General features: G+C 45.2%; 2 protein-coding genes across 2 annotated transcripts in view; one reads left to right on the plus strand and one right to left on the minus strand.

Annotated features, from left to right (window-relative positions):
- LOC130890474 (H-2 class I histocompatibility antigen, Q10 alpha chain-like) overlaps positions 1 to 6,291 on the plus strand; it is a 136,809-nt gene extending 130,518 nt beyond the window's left edge. Inside the window, exons 3-5 of the mRNA XM_057794409.1 lie at positions 4,679 to 4,948; positions 5,193 to 5,468; positions 5,999 to 6,291. Coding sequence (XP_057650392.1) covers positions 4,679 to 4,948; positions 5,193 to 5,468; positions 5,999 to 6,291 — 839 coding nt within the window. The remainder of the gene's footprint in view (positions 1 to 4,678; positions 4,949 to 5,192; positions 5,469 to 5,998) is intronic.
- The window catches only part of Trim39 (tripartite motif containing 39), a 95,416-nt gene that overhangs the window by 42,293 nt on the left and 33,941 nt on the right, over positions 1 to 19,182 (minus strand). The gene's annotated exons all lie outside the window — the stretch shown is intronic.

Below are 19,182 nucleotides of genomic sequence, written 5' to 3' on the forward strand. Positions count from 1 at the left end.
AGACTCAGACTACTACCACAATTTGAGCCAAATTTGAGGCAACCTTGATTTTTGTTGGGATACACCCAAGAGCTGGCCAGTGACTGCCTTCTAAGTTGGGTTAACTAGAGCAGACCCAAATCCACTTCTTGGGCCCCATTTAAGGCGTAGTTTTACAGAAGGGAAACTATGGAGCAATAAGAAAATACAACAAACAAACAAATAAAAACCCTTAAAATCACGTGATCACCCACCATGTGATTAGGAGGGGTCAGGGAGGGTCACGGAATTCTGAAGTCTTTAATCCCAGCTCTCCGGAGGCAAAGACAGGTGGATCTCTGAGTTTGAGGCCAGCCTGGTCTACAGAGTGAGTTCCAGGATAGGCTCCAAAGCTACCGAGAAACCCTGTCTCGGAGGACAAAAACCAACAACCCACAACAACAACAAAAAACAAAACGACAAAAATCAAAAACAAATCAAGTTCATGGGTTGGGGAAGGTTAGGTTCTAGGAAACAGAACTACTCAATGCTCACAGTAAATAGTAACTTGTTTTTAAAAATACAGCATACTGGCTCCTGCCTTTAAAATGAAGTCAGGCAGGTTCCTCATCAGCCTCTTTAAACACAATAATTCTTTGGAAATATTCTTTCCATGGTGACACCATATAGCATGATAACTCTGCCTACTCCTGCACACGTTAACACCAAGTTGCTAGAAAACTTAGCTGAGTAACACACACTTGAAATGTGATAACCACTATTGATGAGTTCCTAAGGTCATCTACCCAGGTTCACACTCACATTTGTCTGGCTTTGTCTTTGCTCACTTTTAAACTTTTGCTATTGGGATAAACTAAGTCATACAAGAAGCTGAAGTAGGGCTGGAGAGATGGCTCAGTGGTTAAGAGCACTGCCTGCTCTTCCAAAGGTCCTGAGTTCAATTCCCAGCAACCACATGGTGACTCACAACCATCTGTAGTGAAATCTAGTGCCCTTTTCTGGCCTGTAGGCATATATGCAGACAGAATACTGAGAATACTGTATACATAATAAATAAATAAATAAATCTTTAAAAAAAAAAAAAGAAGCTGAAGTAATGGAGCGTCTACCCCCGAAGAAAGCCCCTTTCTCAAGGCCAGGCATTTAGACAAGTCCTCAGTTCCTCAGGAGTTTGAAGAAAATTCTTAACTCTGTAAGAGGAACTTATGGCCCTTGACTTGTGACTGGTGCCTAAAAACTCATCAAGGTCAATGCTAGCTTCCTCAACTCCTCAACTCCCGATCTCAAGCCACACCCCAGCTCACACCATTTGACCTCGAGTTTTAAAGGTGTATTTTTTTCTCCACCCAGATCCATCTTCAGATCTTGTCCATCTTCTCCAGATGCCACACATTCTCTGTACTTGAGGACCCTGCTTCACTATACCAGACAGAGGCCGGATGGTGAGAGATCGCTGTACCTCAGGTCCGCTGGCTCTCAGGTCCCCTGGCTCTCACTAATCTGCCGCATCTATGTCTGACAAGTTGGGCTCACTTCATCCACACAGACTGGCATGTCAGGACACGTCTCAAAAAGAAAATGCCTAAATGAACAATATCTGTCCGAAGTTGGAACCCTGCCGCACCTGCCACACTCATCTTCCTGCCCACCCTGTGGCAGGGCAACATACTTAACAACTCTATGCTGCTTCTGCTTAAATATAAAATGTGATTCAATTTCCCCTCTCAGTCCTCCTGCAGCCCACTACAGCTATCATAAACTCTAAGCTCTCAGGAGAACATTACCATTTTGAAGGCATTTGAATTCCTCACCATAAGCTTTAACCACTTAAATTGCTTACAGATTTCTCTAGTGAAATTCATGATAATATTAACAAGTGAGATTTGCTAATTTTTTTTCTTTTTCTTTTTCTTTTTTGGATTTTCGAGACAGGGTTTCTCCATAGCTTTTTTGGTTCCTGTCCTGGAACTAGCTCTTGTAGACCAGGCTGGCCTCGAACTCACAGAGATCCGCCTGCCTCTGCCTCCCGAGTGCTGGGATTAAAGGCGTGTGCCACCACCGCCTGGCTTAAAATTTATTTCAATGTACGAACTCTGACGAACTTAGCCAATAATATTCTCCTTTTTATTTTATTTATTTATTTTTCAGACAGGGATTCTCTGTGTAACATCTCTAGCTGTCCTGGAACTAGCTCTTGTAAATCAGGCTGGCCTTGAACTCACAGAGATCCGCCTGCCTCTGCCTCCCAAGTGCTGGGATTAAAGACGTGCACCATCACTGCTCAACTAATATTCTCCTTTTAAAAATTAAAGTGTAATAACATAACATCCACTCATCAAGACTCTCCTATGAGCCAAGTGGTAGTGGCACACTCCTTTAATCCCAGCATTCAGAAGGCAGAGGCAGGCGGATCTCTGGGAGTTTGAGGCCAGCCTGGTTTACAAGAGCTAGTTCCAGGACAGGCTCCAAAGCTCCAAAACTACAGAGAAACCCTGTTTCCAAAAACAAAAACAAAAACAAAAAATAATTTCCTATAAATGTGAATGTAGCACACTATTAAGGATTCAATGATATTTCAGATTACTGAATGTAGGTAGCCTGTAGGAACCTGCTCCTGCAAGGTCAGCTAGGGTCTCTGGATAAGGGATCCTCGAGGCCAAAGAAAAGTCAGAAGGCAGGATAGAATCGGGAGGTATGTCTGGTTGTGCCAAAGCAGCCAAATAGCCCAGAGTTTATTTCAGAGCTTGCTTATATCCAAGAGCAGAACAAAGCACAGCACAGATGTCAGTCAGTATCTAACCACAAGACCATTCCTGTCCTTGAGTGAGCAGCCTCCTCTCCAACAGGTGCTTGCTGCTCGGAAGCAGCCTCAATTTCTATCTTGATGTTCCTGGGTTTTGTCGTCAGCAGTATACGGTCTACTAGATAGAGTGTTCTTTTCTCACAGGCTAAATCAGAAGTCTCTCACAGCCCTCAAGGTTATAAGAAAAAGTAGAGCAGGCAAGCTTGAACTCAAATGACTTCTTTAAGCCAGAAATGACTCCAGATGGAAACTGAGTCACACATGGGCTCCCACAGTAGCCCCTGTATCAACCTAGTGGCTTGTCAAAGGTAAAAATACACATTTAAATTAGTGTGGTGGCCCAGACTTTCAATCTCAGCCCTCAGGGGACAGAGGCATGGGGATACCTGTGAGTTCCTGGTAAGCTCCTCACAAAGAAACAAAAGTAAACAAAAGTAAAATCATCTGAAGATACTAATAAAAATCTTCCCCCCTCCCTCTGACTGGAGTGGCTATACTCTTTAGATCACCAAAGTCGGAATCCTAAAAGTCTGGGAGCATACAATAGTCTGTGTCTTACTCCATGGTTTCTACCGCCCTCTGCTGACCTGATCTGACAACTGCAGCCCAACATTCACAGTCACATCAGCATACAAACGTGTGTGTGTGTGTATGTGTGTGTGTATGTGTGTGTATATATATGTGTGTGTGTGCGCGTGTGTGTATATATATACAAAAATTAAAAAATGAATCTAAAGCTATTCTTTTTAAAAATATTTATTTATTTATTATGCATACAATATTTTGTCTGTGTGTATGTCTGCAGGCCAGAAGAGGGCACCAGACCTCATTACAGATGGTTGTGAGCCACCATGTGGTTGGTGGGAATTGAACTCAGGAACTTTGGAAGAGCAGGCAATGCTCTTAACCACTGAGCCATCTCTCCAGGTCTCTAAAGGTATTCTTCCTGTGTATTTCTGTGAATCTACATTGCTTGCATTGCACATAAAACTAAAAGGTTAAAGAGAAGAACCACTAGTAAGAAAGACCAGGATAAGGACAGGCAGACATGAAAATAAACATCTATTATTTCCACCATATCATTGTATTTCGGCAAATAGCTGTTTCTTTTTGTAAATATTCTGCTTACATGTGCTCTCTATCATTAATGTCCTCAATGAAGCAAGTGTTCCAAAACCTCCTGTTCCTAACGTGGTGAGCATAGACTGATATAATCCACACAAGGGTGAGTGCCTTTGACGGCCAATCAACTTCCAAGACTCTGTAAACATCTTGACATGTGAATGATTGAGAATTGATGACTCCATGGCTTCTGCACTGAACTCAGAAGTATATCGTGACCAGGATGAGGGCAACAAAGATCAGGGTGAGCAACCTGTCCCCAGACACCACTCCCAGGATGCTAGGTCAGAGAGCTGGAACTCAGCCAGGAAAGCAGTGCCCAGGAGATTCCTCAGCCTGGAGTTCACCTTTCCATGACCCAATCCCACTGCTTCACTACCACTGGGAATTCTTGGAGAAGCCAATCAGCTTCATCCACATCAAGATTATGAAGCGAATACAGACTAGCAGGACTCGGAGTCCAGTCTTCAAGCAGGATGAAGACATTTGTTCCCGAGGCTCTCCTCTTGATGCTGGCAGCCACCCTGGCTCTGACCAGGCATCCAGAGGGTGAGTGTGGGTGTCAGGAGGGAAAGGACCTAACCTGGGAAACAAAAGGACTCCACCCCCAAGGGTGCCACACGGGGAAGTCTGTCTCTTTCTTAACCCACCCACAACCTTCCGTTCCCTTTCCCATTTTGCATCCTGGCCCCCATCTGCTTTTCTCAGACCTGGATGCAGAGCAGCACAGGGTCCTAGGTAGGGGGTCGAGATCTCAAGGCCCACTGCCTCTAGGTTCACACTCGATGTACTATTTCCAAACTCTCCTCACCTGGCCTGGCCTCATGGAGCCCCAGTTCGTCACGGTTGCCTTTGTGGATGACGTGCGGTTTGAAAGATTCAACAGCAAAGCTCAGCCTCCGAGGATGGAGCACTGTGCGCTGTGGGTGGATCAGCAGAGGCCAGAGTATTGGGACGGGAGGACACAGCTGACCCTGGAACAAAGCCAAATGTTCAGAGAAACGCTGAAGGAAATGCTCCACGTCTACCAACTTAGTGAAACTGGTGAGTGAGCCCAGAGCAGAAATCCCGTGTTTCATGCTCCCAATGGGGTGGCCTCAGTGTGTCATGTTTGAGATTTACCCCAGTGAAATGTGACCCATGGAGGTCAGGCTGAAGAGGGACACTGACCTGATTTTAAGTCCAAATCTGGTCATTTAGTAAGGCCATATGGGAGGGACCAAGCCACTGGAGGGCCCTACCAAGGGACCTGTCCTGAGGTTGTGGCTGAGAGTGAGGGTTTGGCCAGGATATCACACAATCCAGAATCTGTATGGCTGTGATTTGCTGTCTGGATCATACTCCAGTCATGGACAATACAAATTATCCTTCAACGGCCACGATTACATCATCCTGAACGAGGACCTCAGAACCTGGACCTCCGTGGGCAAGGCAGCTGAGATGCTCAGGCGTAAGTGGGAGGAGTCAGACTTTGCACAAGTAGTCAAGACTTACTTGCAGAAGGAATGCGTGAAGCTACTTCTCACACAGCTGGACTATGGGAGGAAGATTTTGCTGAGAACAGGTAAGAACAGATACCACCCCATCTGCTCTGAGACAGGAGGCCCTATCCCCTGAGGATTTCTCTTCAGCAGGGAGCAGCTGGCATACTAACTCAGTCTTGCATCACTGGGGAAAGAGTGTCGTGGGTTTTCTAATTCAACAAGAGAGAGGGACTCTCTAGAGGACTAGGCCTTCTCTCAGGGCAGTTCAATCTGTCAGTTAACAGCATTTCCCTTCCTTATCTGCATTGCGAATCATGACCTCTCTCAAGCCTGTTCCCTGCCCATGTACTTTGGAGGTTTGTACTCATCAGTCAGAACCAGAATCCATATTCTTAGAATGAGATCTGGAGTCTCCTCCTCTGCGCTGGCTCATGCTGATTGAAACTTTCCAAGGAATAAATTACCCCATCCTTATCCTGAGATTAGGCTGATGTGTGGTCCCTGCGTCTCTCCTTCAATCTCCCTTCCATTCAAAACAAGGTTACAAGAACATTGATGGGTTCCCAGAAAGAATGCAAAACGACTGAATTTTCCAGTTTGTTCCCCTCAGATATCCCACAAGTACATGTGACTCGTAAGATCAGAGTGGATGGGAAAATCACCTTGAGGTGCTTGGTCCTGAACTTCTACCCTGCTGAGATCACCCTGACCTGGCAGAGGGATGGGAGCAACCAGACTCTGGATATAGAGCTGGTGGAGACCAGGCCTGCAGGGGATGGAACCTTCCAGAAGTGGGCAGCTGTGGTGGTGCCTTCTGGGGAGGAGCAGAGATACACATGCCATGTGTACCATGAGGGGCTGCCTGAGCCCCTCACCCTGAGATGGGGTAAGGACTGGGAGTGAGCGCAGAGCCTATTCTCAGAGAGTGGGAGGTTTGGGGAGAACTGGAACAGGGTCATGGATGATACCTGGAGGTCAGAGGCCTCACTGTCCCTTCCGTTCGTCTATCAGAGCCTCCTCAGCCCTCGGTCCCCATCATGCCAATTGTGACTGGCCTGGTCCTTGGAGCTGTGCTTATGGGAGCTGCGGTGACTTTTCTGTTGTGGAAGAGGAAGAATAAAGGTAAGAAAAGGTCAGGGTCTGAGTTCTTGTCTCTGTGGGTTTATCCAGCCCAAGCTGAGAGTGTTCCCTGCCGCGTGAGAGCGAAGTTTCACCCACACGGTTGCTCATTCAGTCTCGTGCTGATGCTGACATTAACTCCAGTGGGAACCATAAGGAAATAAGGAACAGATTCGTCCCTGCAGTGATAGAGGAGGCAGAGACCTGGTCCTCAGCTCTCAGAGGTCAGAGGGGAAGGTCCCTACTTAGGACAGATACGCAGGAGTCCAGTTGGTCCTCTGCAAGTGCAATCTTCCGTCATGTTTCCTGATCTTTCTCTGGATGTCTATTTCCAGTACTGGAAACTTCCCTGAGATAGACCAGGAGATTCCTCTAGGCCCTCTAGATCCTGATGCTAGCATGAACTCTAATAAAAGGGATCATTCCCAGGAGTTAAAAGATGAGGCAGTTATGTTCATGCTTGCCAGTCCTTATGCTGGGGGCTCATGCCTGAGACACCTGTGCCAGTAGACAGGAGCTCATGGAGAGTCTACGCCAGCCCACACCTCCTCGTTTACTTCATCTCCAGAGGCTTCTGTCTGCTCTTGTTTCCCCTTCCACTGGGAGGTAAAGTTCTAGGATGTCCAGCTTTCTGTTACAGCTTTAAAAAGTGACACCCTCAAGGGCCTGGTGTGGGACAGGGACAGTTTGTGTGTGTGATGGGCTGTTCAGAATATCACCCTGATATTCAGACACTGATCTGAATTTCTTCCTTGTTCTTTTCTTCTATAGGATAAGACAGCTTGACTGAGCCTAACAGAATTTGCTCTGGTTTCTCCTCCCACTCTGGCCTCAAGACCTCATGCCTTCTCTTTCTATGTGTGACGATGGCTATGTGTCTGTTTCCTCTGAGCAAAATGTAAGCAGGTGTTGAGTTCAGCCAAACCTTGAGCAACAGCAAGTCCCACCTCCAACCTTTGTGTCTTCCCCAGTCCTTCCTAATACACTGTTTTTGAATCCTATATTGATGTGGCCTCCCCTGCCTCCCCTGTGTCCACTGAGCCATCACACCTTAGTTATGATCTTATCTTTGTGGCAGAGTTTGGGGCTGTTGCATGGGGCAAGTCACATGACCACATGCCTGTGTCTAGGGCAGGGTGGGACTTGAGGAGCTGTAGGCACGCCTGACGGGGAATGTTGGCAGACGCTCCCCATTCATTCCCAGCCCCTCAGACCTGAAATAACAACACAGAAATGGTATTATTTAAAATGCTGCTTTGCCTGTTAGTTTAGGTATATTCCAGGCTAACTCTTATATCTTAAGTTAACCCATTTCTATTAATCTGTGTATCGCCATGTGGCTGTGGCTTACTGGGTAAAGTTCTGGTGTCTGTTTCCTTCAGCAGATACATGGCATCTCTCTGACTCTGCCTACTCTCTCCTCCTCGATCTGCTTTGAATCCCCGTCTTGTCCCATTCTGCGCTGTAATAGGCCCAAAGTAGCTTCTTCTTTTTTTTTAAAGATTTTATTTATTTATTATGTATACAACATTCTGCCTCCATGGATGCCTGCAGGCCAGAGGGTGCCAGATCTCATTACAGATGGTTGTGAGCCACCATGTGGTTGCCGGGAATTGAACTCAGGTCCTCTAGAAGAACAGTCAGTACTCTTAACCCCTGAGCCATCTCTCCAGCCCCCAAAGTAGCTTCTTTATCAACCAATGGGAATAAAGCATAGTCACAGCATCCAGAGGGGAATCGCACATCACCTCCCCTTTTCTGTGTAAATAAAAGGGAAGGTTTTTAACTTTAATGTAGTAAAATTACATATAAAAAAGGTATCAATCAAGAATTACAGTTATATTAATATCTACTTTATCTTTTATCATAACTAAGGAAAACTATAACTGTCTATTCTTCAACTCCATCAAAGACCCCAGAAGGACATAATATTACCTAAGTAAACAGGAAGTGCATTGTAAACAACTTCTAAAAATCTAGAATTGACAGAGACATCTTACTGCCTGGACAGTAACCCAAATTTCTTCTGTATCATTGCAGCATCCATCCTCATCCTACAGGCCCATTGTGGATGGCAGACTTCTCCATGAAGCAGATCTCTTACGCCTTGTACTGGCAAAGTTCATCAGTTGCTTTCTTCTGTGTCCTGGAAAATGTCTGGCAGTTCTCTCATGAAGTAGGAACCATGAAGGACTGTTTCACTTTTTTGCAAGTTCAACAGTCATTTTTCTGTGAGTCCTGCATGTCCAGTTTATAGAAAATAATATCAAGAAGTCCAGCAAGAAAAATTTCTTGTACAAATGGCTAAGCAACTTCATAAGGAGCTTCTTCAATGCCCATCATCCTCTTGAAGGAGATTGGTCCTGCCAGGAGCAGATGTGTTTCATTGTCATGAAAAATCTAAGTTCTTTTTTTTGGTTTTTCGAGACAGGGTTTCTCTGTGGTTTTGGAGCCTGTCCTGGAACTAGCTCTGTAGACCAGGCTGGTCTCGAACTCACAGAGATCCACCTGCCTCTGCCTCCCAAGTGCTGGGATTAAAGGCGTGCGCCACCACCGCCCGGCAAAATCTAAGTTCTTAAAACATTTTAAATGCCATATTCTGTTAGTCTTTGAAAAAACTGAAGAACATCTGTCCATCTGAAATATATCTCTGTACATCTAGAAAACCTAACTAACATGACTACAAGCTTGACTACTGTAGATAACTATCTATTAACTTTTATTTCTTAATTAGACATTATATTTTTAAATGAACTGCACAAACACAATACCTTAATCAAGAGCAGAAATATATCTATAACAAAATTGATTTTAAATTTGTATCAATAAACCAAGATCTATACCAATACAAAGTATTCATCTCTATATCACATCTTCCTTTAATGTAAACAAACATTTATGAACAATCACTTAGGGAATGTGGGTATATTCTCTCCAAAATGCTTCCTGCTTTTTGTTGGGCAAAGTATTTTTGGGTGTTCACAGAGATCTTTTACAGGGTCTTGGTCCATCAAACCACAATAGCCCAGAAGGAATCCACAGGTCCTTATCTTTTATGGAAACAAAAGCAGAACTTCTTTTCCAAAGTAACATTTCCTTAGACCCAAATTTTGACTCTGCAGAGTGTCATCTCTTCTGTGGGCTCTTAGGCCAGATGAGGGACAGCAGAGCATTGCTCGGACCCTGGACATTTCTCAGGGAGCAAGGCAGGAGCAGGACCACTGCCTACCCAAATCAGGGCTTGGCCCTTTCCACGTGGTAGAGATAAGGCCAGGCCATGATGAAGTCAGTGCAGCTTCTTCATAGCAGAGAGCTGGCTCCTCAGAAATCATGGGACTGGCGGTCTGACTGACATGCCTGGAAAGTCCCTGCCTCCATTGTGCACTTCCTCATTGCACTTCCTTGGTATTTGAATTAGTGCAGCATCAACATTTGCCTGTCTTCAATCAGGTCGGCTTATGCAGATTCGGTGCATTTCCTCCCTTCTTCTTTAGTCCTCTCCCCCGACGAGAGCTATATAAACTGGCCCTATTACTTTAATGGACAGGAAAGAAGCTGAGCTGCCCTCCAACACAGTCTCCACACCACTGCCCTGAAATGCTGCACCCTGGAGCTCCTCTGCTCCCTGTGACCCCAGCGCATGAAGGTCAACCAGGAGCAGGAGACCCACACTCTTCCTCTCCATATAACACATCTGCTCAGGATTGGATGGCAGTTTTTCCCGTTGGCAGTTTTCTCATCATTCCTACAAGGAACCGCAGCTCAATAGGTGTCAGTTAGATCTGTAATCAATAAGGAACCTAACTCTCCACACTAGGCAGCATCTACATGAATTAAGCCTCAGTTCGGTGCGTCTGTGACAGTTGCAACACCAGATTCTCACCCTGAGCTCAGTATTGCTGGGTCCTGATGTCTTCCGTGGGGGAGTGGGTGAAAAGGCATCAATGACCACAGATGCGGGAGTCAGGTAGAAAGTTTACAGCAAACTCATAAGGAAAAACTTATTTACACTCCCAGCACCCAGGCGTTCTGACCTATTGACAGCTGACATTTCATGCTTGTCTCTCATTGGCTAGGCACATCAGGACCTCTGACAGCGCCTGTTGCTAGGCACTCAGGAAACACTACTTGGTTACTCCTTATTGGTGAGGCACAGACAGGACCTTTGAGAGCTCCAGGCAGCCTCCAGGTTGGCTCCTTTTGGCCTGGTATCCTTAGCTTCCTACAGCTCAGGATCTGAATTTCCTCATAGAGCTGCCCTCCTTCCCTCCTCTCCCACAGATGGCCCTCCTGAGCTACACTCTACCCCTTCAGGAAAGATATTCCCTCACTTGGGGATTGCATTGTCAACCAAATGAAATTAAACTTAGTATCTGCTCTTCTTAAATATCTGTTTTCAGTTTTGTACACAGACTGTAAAGATGGCTCAGTGGTTAAAACCAATGCCTGCTGTTCCAGGGGACCTGAGATTGATTCCCAGCACCCACATGGTGGCTTACACTACTACAACTCCAATACCAGAGCATCCAAAGCCCTCTTCTCGCCTTTGACAGCACTGAAATCATGTGGTGCGCAGACATACACCTAAAATAAAATTTACAAAGTTATGTGTACAAATGTGGGCATGTGCTTGTGGGGGTGGAATCTCTGAAGCCAGAATTGGATATCTGACTACCTGTAGCCTGAGTTATAGATGCTTGGGAGCCGTCTGGCTCAGGTGCTGGCGATGGAACTCAACAAGAGCAGCATGGGGCCTTAACTTCTCCAAAATCAATGGATTTGGGTTTGAACCTATGCTAACCTTGATAGAGCCAAGGGCATGGAGAAACTGGATAATCAGAGAACATGGATTCCAACAAGATTTTAGCCAAGATAAGAGATCATCAAGTCATTCTCTGCAATTCCTACAACCTGGTTCCTCTCAAAATAGTGGAGGAAGAATAGAAGAGTCAACTCAGGCATCAATGGAAGGGAAGAGGTGAGAACGTGTGAGAACTCACTTGTTGGTGTCACAGAGACTCCTGTGGACAGGAGCCTTCACAGGACTCATGGGAAACTAATCACAGGAGAAACACCTGGGGGACATCTGGAAAAGAGTACCACTAAACTCACACGTGGTACTGAGGAGAATAATCCACAACAGAAATGAAACAAAGAAAGTGACAGGGTGGCTATCAGACTAGAAAAGGTTGACAACCATGTTAAATCATTGCCACTCAAGGTTCTAAACTCATTTCTGCATATGTCTGAGGTACAGTGATCTGGAGTCTTAGTGGACACTGGATATCTGTGCCCTTCTTCTCAATGTGGCCACACAATACATCTCCTTTCTCTACTTTTCTGTATGTGTCTCTTCAGTTGGCTTATTGTGGTTTAAAGCCAGGACTCGGGTATTAGGACTGCCAGACACCAAGCTCTGATGCCAACAGCTATGGTGACCATACCACAGAGACCGCAGTGGCCAAACTCCTCATAATGCTCTCTGGGACAGTGACAGAAAGAAAGAAGGAAGGAAGGAAGGAAGGAAGGAAGGAAGGAAGGAAGGAAGGAAGGAAGGAAGGAAGGAAGGAAGGAAGGAAATGAGCAATACACACAGGGTTTTAAGTAAACCAGTAAATCTTTGTACCAATGTCTAATAATTGGTCTTTTTTACTTCACTCTTCTTCAACAAATCTGTAAATAACTCTGCTCTGTGGTATTTACTGCCACCTTCTGGCCTCCAACAGCACTGCATGAACAGGCAAAATATCCATACACATAAAATAAAAACAAAATTTAAAAGCTGTCAGGCACTTACTAAGGAATCAGGCTTAGCCTGGTGTCCCAAAAGACAGATATTTAATTCATCTTATTAACTATAGACTGAATTGTGTTACAGAATCCAAACATACTGGTTTAAAGGGGGGTAGGGGTGGCAGGTAGCTCAGTTGGTATAGGGTATGCCCAACATGCAGAGATCCCTGGATTTGATCCCCAGACAGCACAAACCTGCTGTGGTATCGATGCCAATAGTCCTAGTACTCAGGAAGTGACTGTTACATAGTGAGTTTGAGGTCATCTTGGATGCCACAAAACTGTCTCATCTAAACCAAACCAAACCATTGGAGCTGCGGAGACAGCTCAGTGATTAAGGGCGCTTGCTATTCTTCCAGAGGACTAGAAATGAGTTCATAACCACCTATAACTCCAGCTTGAGGGAACCCAACACTATCTTATGGGCTCTAGGGCACCTAACAAGTGCATATCCCCACACATATGTATGCATTTAAAAAATTATCTCTGTATTTGATCTGAGTTCTAAAGGGAGGTAGGCATGGCTTAATTAGTTGGTTCTCCCTGGTTTTATCTCTGGTTAATGCTTTATGTTATTAAGAAGAAAATCCTTTTTTTTTGTCTCTAAGCCTCTTGTCTGGTCTTGTCTGGACAACTGGAAATGCTTTGCCCAGACTGTGACTAACAGGTAGGAGGAGGTTCCTGTGGAAATAATGATTTTCACAGGTCCTTGATATCTGTGTCTATGCCAGTCATTGAGACATTTTAAAGGGTTTTATCTATTAAAATAGTTTTACAAGTGAGTTTTATGTATTCTTTATCTCTCCTCTGTCTCTCTCTCTGTGTCTTTCTCTCTCTGACTCTCTCTGTATCTCTCTCTGTCTCTGTCTCTTTCTCTCTCTCTCTCAGCAGGATCTCACTTGTAGACCTGTCTGGCCTTGCACTCACTATGTAGACCAGACTTGCCTCAAATGCACAGAGATCTACCTGCCTCTGCCATCTGAGTGCTGGAATTAAAGGAATACATCAACACACCTAAAAAAGTATAGCTAAGGCTAACTTCAAACTCTTGATTTATGTGTAGCCATGTGTTACTTTGGCAAAAACCTGTGAATGGAATTGTTTTTGCGGCGTACCATGCCCCTCTGTGCTCTATGCGCCACCATACAGTTTGTGAACCAGGCAAGGGGCTGGAGATTAAACACACGAACACACAGAGACAGAGAGAGACACAAGTCATTCTTGAAACAGAAATGCCTCCAGAATGCCCCCTTTATTGTGTTCAGGGGCAGCTTATATAGGGATCCTTAACTGAGAGCCACGTCCCAGCCAAATGCACCAGAAACCACTCCCCTGCCATTAGGAACTCCTGAGGGTCTCAGGATCAGAGCAGATGCAAGCTGTCTCAGAGCAGAGAAAAACAAGTTGTTTACAAGAAATTCAGGATCTGGGGGTTGACTGCTCCCAACAGTTTTTGTTGATTCTGGACAAAATCATTATGAGCCATCCACTACTTCTCCCCTCTGTCATGACAACCAACAAGATTCAAATGATGTTTCTCCATCTTAGATCCTAGTGTACAGACCTGAAATGAATCTTGAACAACCTATGAGTCAAAAATACACTTTGGAAGATTAATAGTAAAATTAGACCAAATTTATCCAGACATTGGAACTAGAGTTCAGAAAAATAATTGTCGGTTTATTAATTACTTTTTCTTGTTGCTGCAACAAACTCTAGAACAAGAACAACCTAGAAGAAAGGGTTTGTTTTGGCTCACAGTGGGAAGGAGCAGCCTGTCCTGGCAGGGGGAGGATGATGAGCAACTCCAGGACAGCAGGATGTGAGGCTGCCTGTCCTCGGCCTGCAGATCGGGACACTAGGACCCAGGAAGGCAGTGCTCACGGCCTTTTCTTTCCCCCCTTTATTCAGTCTGGGGCCACAGCCTGTGGTGTGGTGCCCCCTCCATTTAGTTCAACTTCTCTGCAAAAGCCCTTGAAGTCACGCCCAAAAGTGTGTCTCTCAGATGATTCTAAATCCACTCAAGTTGACAATGAAGATAAACATCACAGTCATCTTTGGGGAAACAAGAGGGGCCGGGATTTTGCCTTGCTAGAGAGGGGATAACAAGGACCTGAAGGAACTTCTGCTATAGTAGAGTTCAACCAAAACCTGTTCACAGTGGGCCATTCTGAATAAAACCTCAGAAGGACACCTGAGAAAGCTGCTGCTTGCTAGTCTTGCTGTGTTCTGTAGATGCTGGATGCTACAGCTGGTTCTGATGCTAAGGGAGGAGATGCTGGAAAAACCAGGCTCACATTGCAGAAACCTGGGAAGGAGCCTTCAAGACAGAAACCCAATGCTTTCCACCCACGGTGCTCTGCTGCCCTCTACTGGAATATTTTCAGAGTCATTTCAGAGTCAGCTGGCAAAGAACATAGCCAATGGGCTCAAGACTATTTTGGTAGCTGAGATGCAGTAAAATCATTCACACACAATGGGAGCAATACCTGAACCAGCAAACTGAAAGTGGGAAGCAGATCACACCTATAAATGTGATGGTGTTATTGTGATGCTTACTGAGTACTTGTTTTTTGCTTTGTAATCAGTATATTAAAAGAGACATTCACACATTTCAGAGATGGTTTGAATTCTGACATTCAGATTTAAGAACGTGAACATAACAACTTTAAACACATAGTTAATTTCTTCTTAGTTAATAGTCTTCTATTGAGCCAATGTTAAATTGTGATTACTTTGGAGCATAAATCAGATGGTTTAAAATAAACTTGCAACATGCATGAGGGGCACCTCATACAAGCGTATGACTTCTCCGTGTGCCCGTCTTTTCATGGTGGGAGATACTAAACAAGGACTGTTCTTGCTGAAATGCATTAGAAGTCCCCATCTCTCTCTGGACGTGGGGCACTCACTGCTAAAATCTAGAATCACTCTTAATGAGTTCTGAGACTGAAGAGAGGATTCAGAGGTAAGAGCACTGATTGCTCTTCCAGAGGTCCTGAGTTCAATCCCCAGCAACTATCTATAATGAGATTTGGTGCCCTCCTCTGACTTGCAGGCATACATACAGGCAGAAAAAATGTATACATAATGAACAAATAAATCTTTAAAACATTACCGAGTTGTATGCGTTAATATTGAGAACACTCTTTCTAATGTTAGTTTTCCTGTAATAAACAGATACTGGGGATAGGACAAATTGACTAATTATCAGAGATTGGACTCGCCTTTGCTGTTGAAGTCACCTTGAGTAAAGCCACTGTTTTCAGTTGATGTGATAAAAAGCAACTTCAACTTTCCTGCCTAGGAAACATTACAGAAGGGAGAAGGGATGAAAGACTGTAAGACTAGGGAGTTTGCTGTGAGGTTGTGTGTAGGCTGAGACTGCTTGTTCATTTCCCAGCTGCTTCCTCCAGCAAGGCCACACCGAAATAAGTGCCACTCCCTTTGGGGCTTTTAAATCATCTCTATGACCCTTGGTTTCTCTTTTGATTGCCAGTTAAATAGAGTTTTAATTCCATGAGGGGGCATACATTGAAACCAACACATACACATAGCCTTTAGCGCACAACAGGCATAACGTGAGAGGTGCTAGGAGAACTTTTTTTTTTTTTTTTTTTTTTGGTTTTTCGAGACAGGGTTTCTCGGTAGCTTTGGTGCCTGTCCCAGAACTAGCTCTTGTAGACCAGGCTGGCCTCAAACTCCCAGAGATCCGCCTGCCTCTGCCTCCCGAGTGCTGGGAAGGAGAACGTTTTTGAAAGTGGCTTTTACCGTCATCTTTGTTATTTTTCTTTAAAAAGATTTATTGTATGCATATGAGTGTTTTGCCTGCATGTATGTCTGTGCACCACCTATGTGCCTGGTGTCCAAGGATGTCAGAAGAGGACATCAGATGCCCTGGAACTGGAGCCACAGATGGTTGTGAGCTGCTCTGTGGGTGTTGGAAATGCAACTCCAGTTGTCGGAGAAAACGGCCAGGGTCTTAACTGCTGAGCCATCTCTCCAGCCCCTTGTTTAGCTTTTGAAACAATACTCAGTTGAGGACTAAGAAACATAATGGGGGGATGTGTAGCACATTCCAGTCCAAACAATTAAAATGAGAAGGATTTTAAAAAAGTCACAAAAAGAAACCTAAAGAAGTAGTGATCATATATCATTCTTATGAGTGTGATCAGGCCCTCCCTCATTCACCACCGCTCACCAGATACCCGTGGTGTTAGTCACTGCCCCCCCCCGCCCCCCCGAGGTTTGACACTGAGGACAAAGGTAGCCAGTCCAGATAGCTAGTTTGCACTGTCTGCTGGCTGGTTTTCCTCCTTCATAGTATGCTGAATACAATTCTTTCTTCTTATTATTTCTAGTTATTCTTTTTTTTTTTTAATGTGTGAATCTTTGTCTGCCTAAGCACTATCTGTGTACAGTACCTGCAGAGGCCAAAAGAGGGTGTTAGATGCCCTGGAACGGAAGCTAAAAATGGTTGTGTACCACCTTATGGATGCCACAAAGTGGACCCAAGTCTTCTGCAAGAGCAACAGTTCTCTTTACTGCTGAGCCATCTCTCCAGTTCATGAACACAATTCTTACCAGTTCACATGCATGGTTATTAACCAAGGCTCACTTACAGTTAGCTAATTTCCTATAAATGACTTGAGGCTATTTAGAGAACATTTGAGGCTCCCGTGTGTGAAGGATGGGTTGCCAGGGTTGGTCGTGTTGTGAAGAATAGGAAGTAGATGCTTCTCAGAAGAAGTGGATCATCTGGGGCAGGGTTTACGGCTTTATTGCTAGGCTCCACTCCCTGTCTGTCCTCTGTTGTCTGGCTGCCAACAAACTGGCTACCTGCCTAAAACACCTGGGCCACGCCTTCCTCAGTCTAGCTCCTGGGAGGGAGGGGTCTAGGGAAAGAGGGCGGGGTGAAAAGTACTGAGAAGAGCCGCAGGTACAGAGCGGCTATCCAGGGACTGCTTTAGAAGATTAGTAGGCACCTCAGTTAGCCATTTGTTCAGTCTTTCTAAGACCTTACAGACTGCTGATAATGGCCTTTAATTCCCCCCTTATTTTATGCTTAAGGGTGTTTTTCCTGCACGTTTGTCTGCACATCATGGAGACCAGGAGAGGATGATGGGTCCCCTGAAACTGGAGTTACAGTCATTTGTGAACCTCCAAGAGGATTCTGGGAAGCAAACCAGGGTCCACTCCAGCCCTAGAGGGAGAACTCTTGAATGTGTCAAAGAAGCAGAGTCATGTCGGGCAGATTACCCGTAAGAGGCAGAGAATTTCAGCACGGGGATGGTGAGCATTAAAGAACAGGCAAAAGCAGGTCAGGGAGACAATCACCCTAACAGGGTCTAGGGTTAGGCCCCTAGGCCCTTGGAGGCCTCTTCCATGCAGCTCTCCCAGCACTCCAGAGGAGGAGACCAAAGAACAGGGAGTTTAAGACCAGCCTGGTCTACTTAGTGAGTACCACGCTGGCAAGGGAATGCAAACGCCTGTCTTCAATAACAGGGATAATAGGTAGATGGACCAGATGAACCGCCCAGGGAAGGCCAGAGTCAGGGAGCATTTACAGAACGGCCTGTAGGTGGAGCAAGTTCCTTCTGGGGACTGACGGAGACAGCCCAGTCTCAGGTTACTGAACTAACATTTTGAATGAACAAAAAGTAAAAAGGGAAGGACATGATTGCTCCTAGGTATGGTGGAAGAGATACAAGGAAGAGCATAACCAGAGGCTTTGCCTCACATCTGGGAGAGTTCAGAGTGGACACGACCCTGAGCCATATGAGGAGAGGGGGAGGGGAAGGAAGATGGGAGAGAGGGAACCGGGTATGGCAGCCAAGAAGGTTAGGGGGGGCTACCCAAAATGGCTGGAGTAGATAAAGACCCTCTGGGGGAAGAACAGCCCAGCCTCTGGGCTGGGGAGCTCCCAGTAGAGGGTGGGGGTGAGAGAGCCAGGTAAATATCATGACAGGCCTCTTATAACTCAGTTAAAAACTGATGCGGGGTGCCCTTCTGTATGCTGTGAATATGTTTTATTACCATGGTTAATAGCCAGGCAGAATAGAGCCAGGCAGGAAGTCCCAGCAAAGATAAAGGGAAAAAGAAGGTGGAGTCAGGGAGACACCAGCAGCCGCTGGGGAAACAAGTCAAGCCACAAGCTTCGTGGTAAAATACAGAATAACAGAAACAGGTTAAGTTGTAAGAGCTAGTTAAGAATAAGGTCAGAGTTAATAGGTCAAACAGTTTGTAATTAATATTAAGCCTCAGAGTGGCCAGGAACTGGTGGGCAGGAGAGAAACGTCCAGTTACAAAGAACTAGGCCTCAGTTCACAAACAAATCACCAATCACAAATCAATCACCAAAGCCCCTGATACTGGGTGAGGCACAAACACCTGGCCCAACAGCCCTCCACCCCCACAGGTGATAATCAAATAAGAATAAAGCCTTTGTCCAGACTTGCCAAGAATAGAAGCCATAGCTGTGTAGACCACCCCTGCTAACTCTAACCAATCAGAAGTGAACTAATGTGATTGTCATTTGTGTAAGCCAATCCTAAATAGAATAGCCACACTGCTTTTAAAATAGCTGTGCTTAAAAGGCGCTCACACATCTCTCTCGGGGTCATCGTCAATTTGTATAGGTGTGTGATCCCCACAAGCATATGGTATAATAAAGGCTCTTGTTGATTGCATCCTGATTGGTGATCTTTTGGGGGTTTCTCTGGACCCTAAGATATGGTTCCCTGACTGGAGAGTCTCCCCCAAGACTCCTGATGTGGACAGTTTGAAAATCTGGCTGACTGGTAAGTGTGAATATTCTTTGTGTACCTCAGTGTTCTTTGCATTCTTGTGTTCTTTGTTCTTGTTTTCTGGAGGGCTGAGCTA

The sequence above is a fragment of the Chionomys nivalis genome, chromosome 19 (assembly GCF_950005125.1).
Source record: "Chionomys nivalis chromosome 19, mChiNiv1.1, whole genome shotgun sequence".
NCBI lineage: Eukaryota > Metazoa > Chordata > Mammalia > Rodentia > Cricetidae > Chionomys > Chionomys nivalis.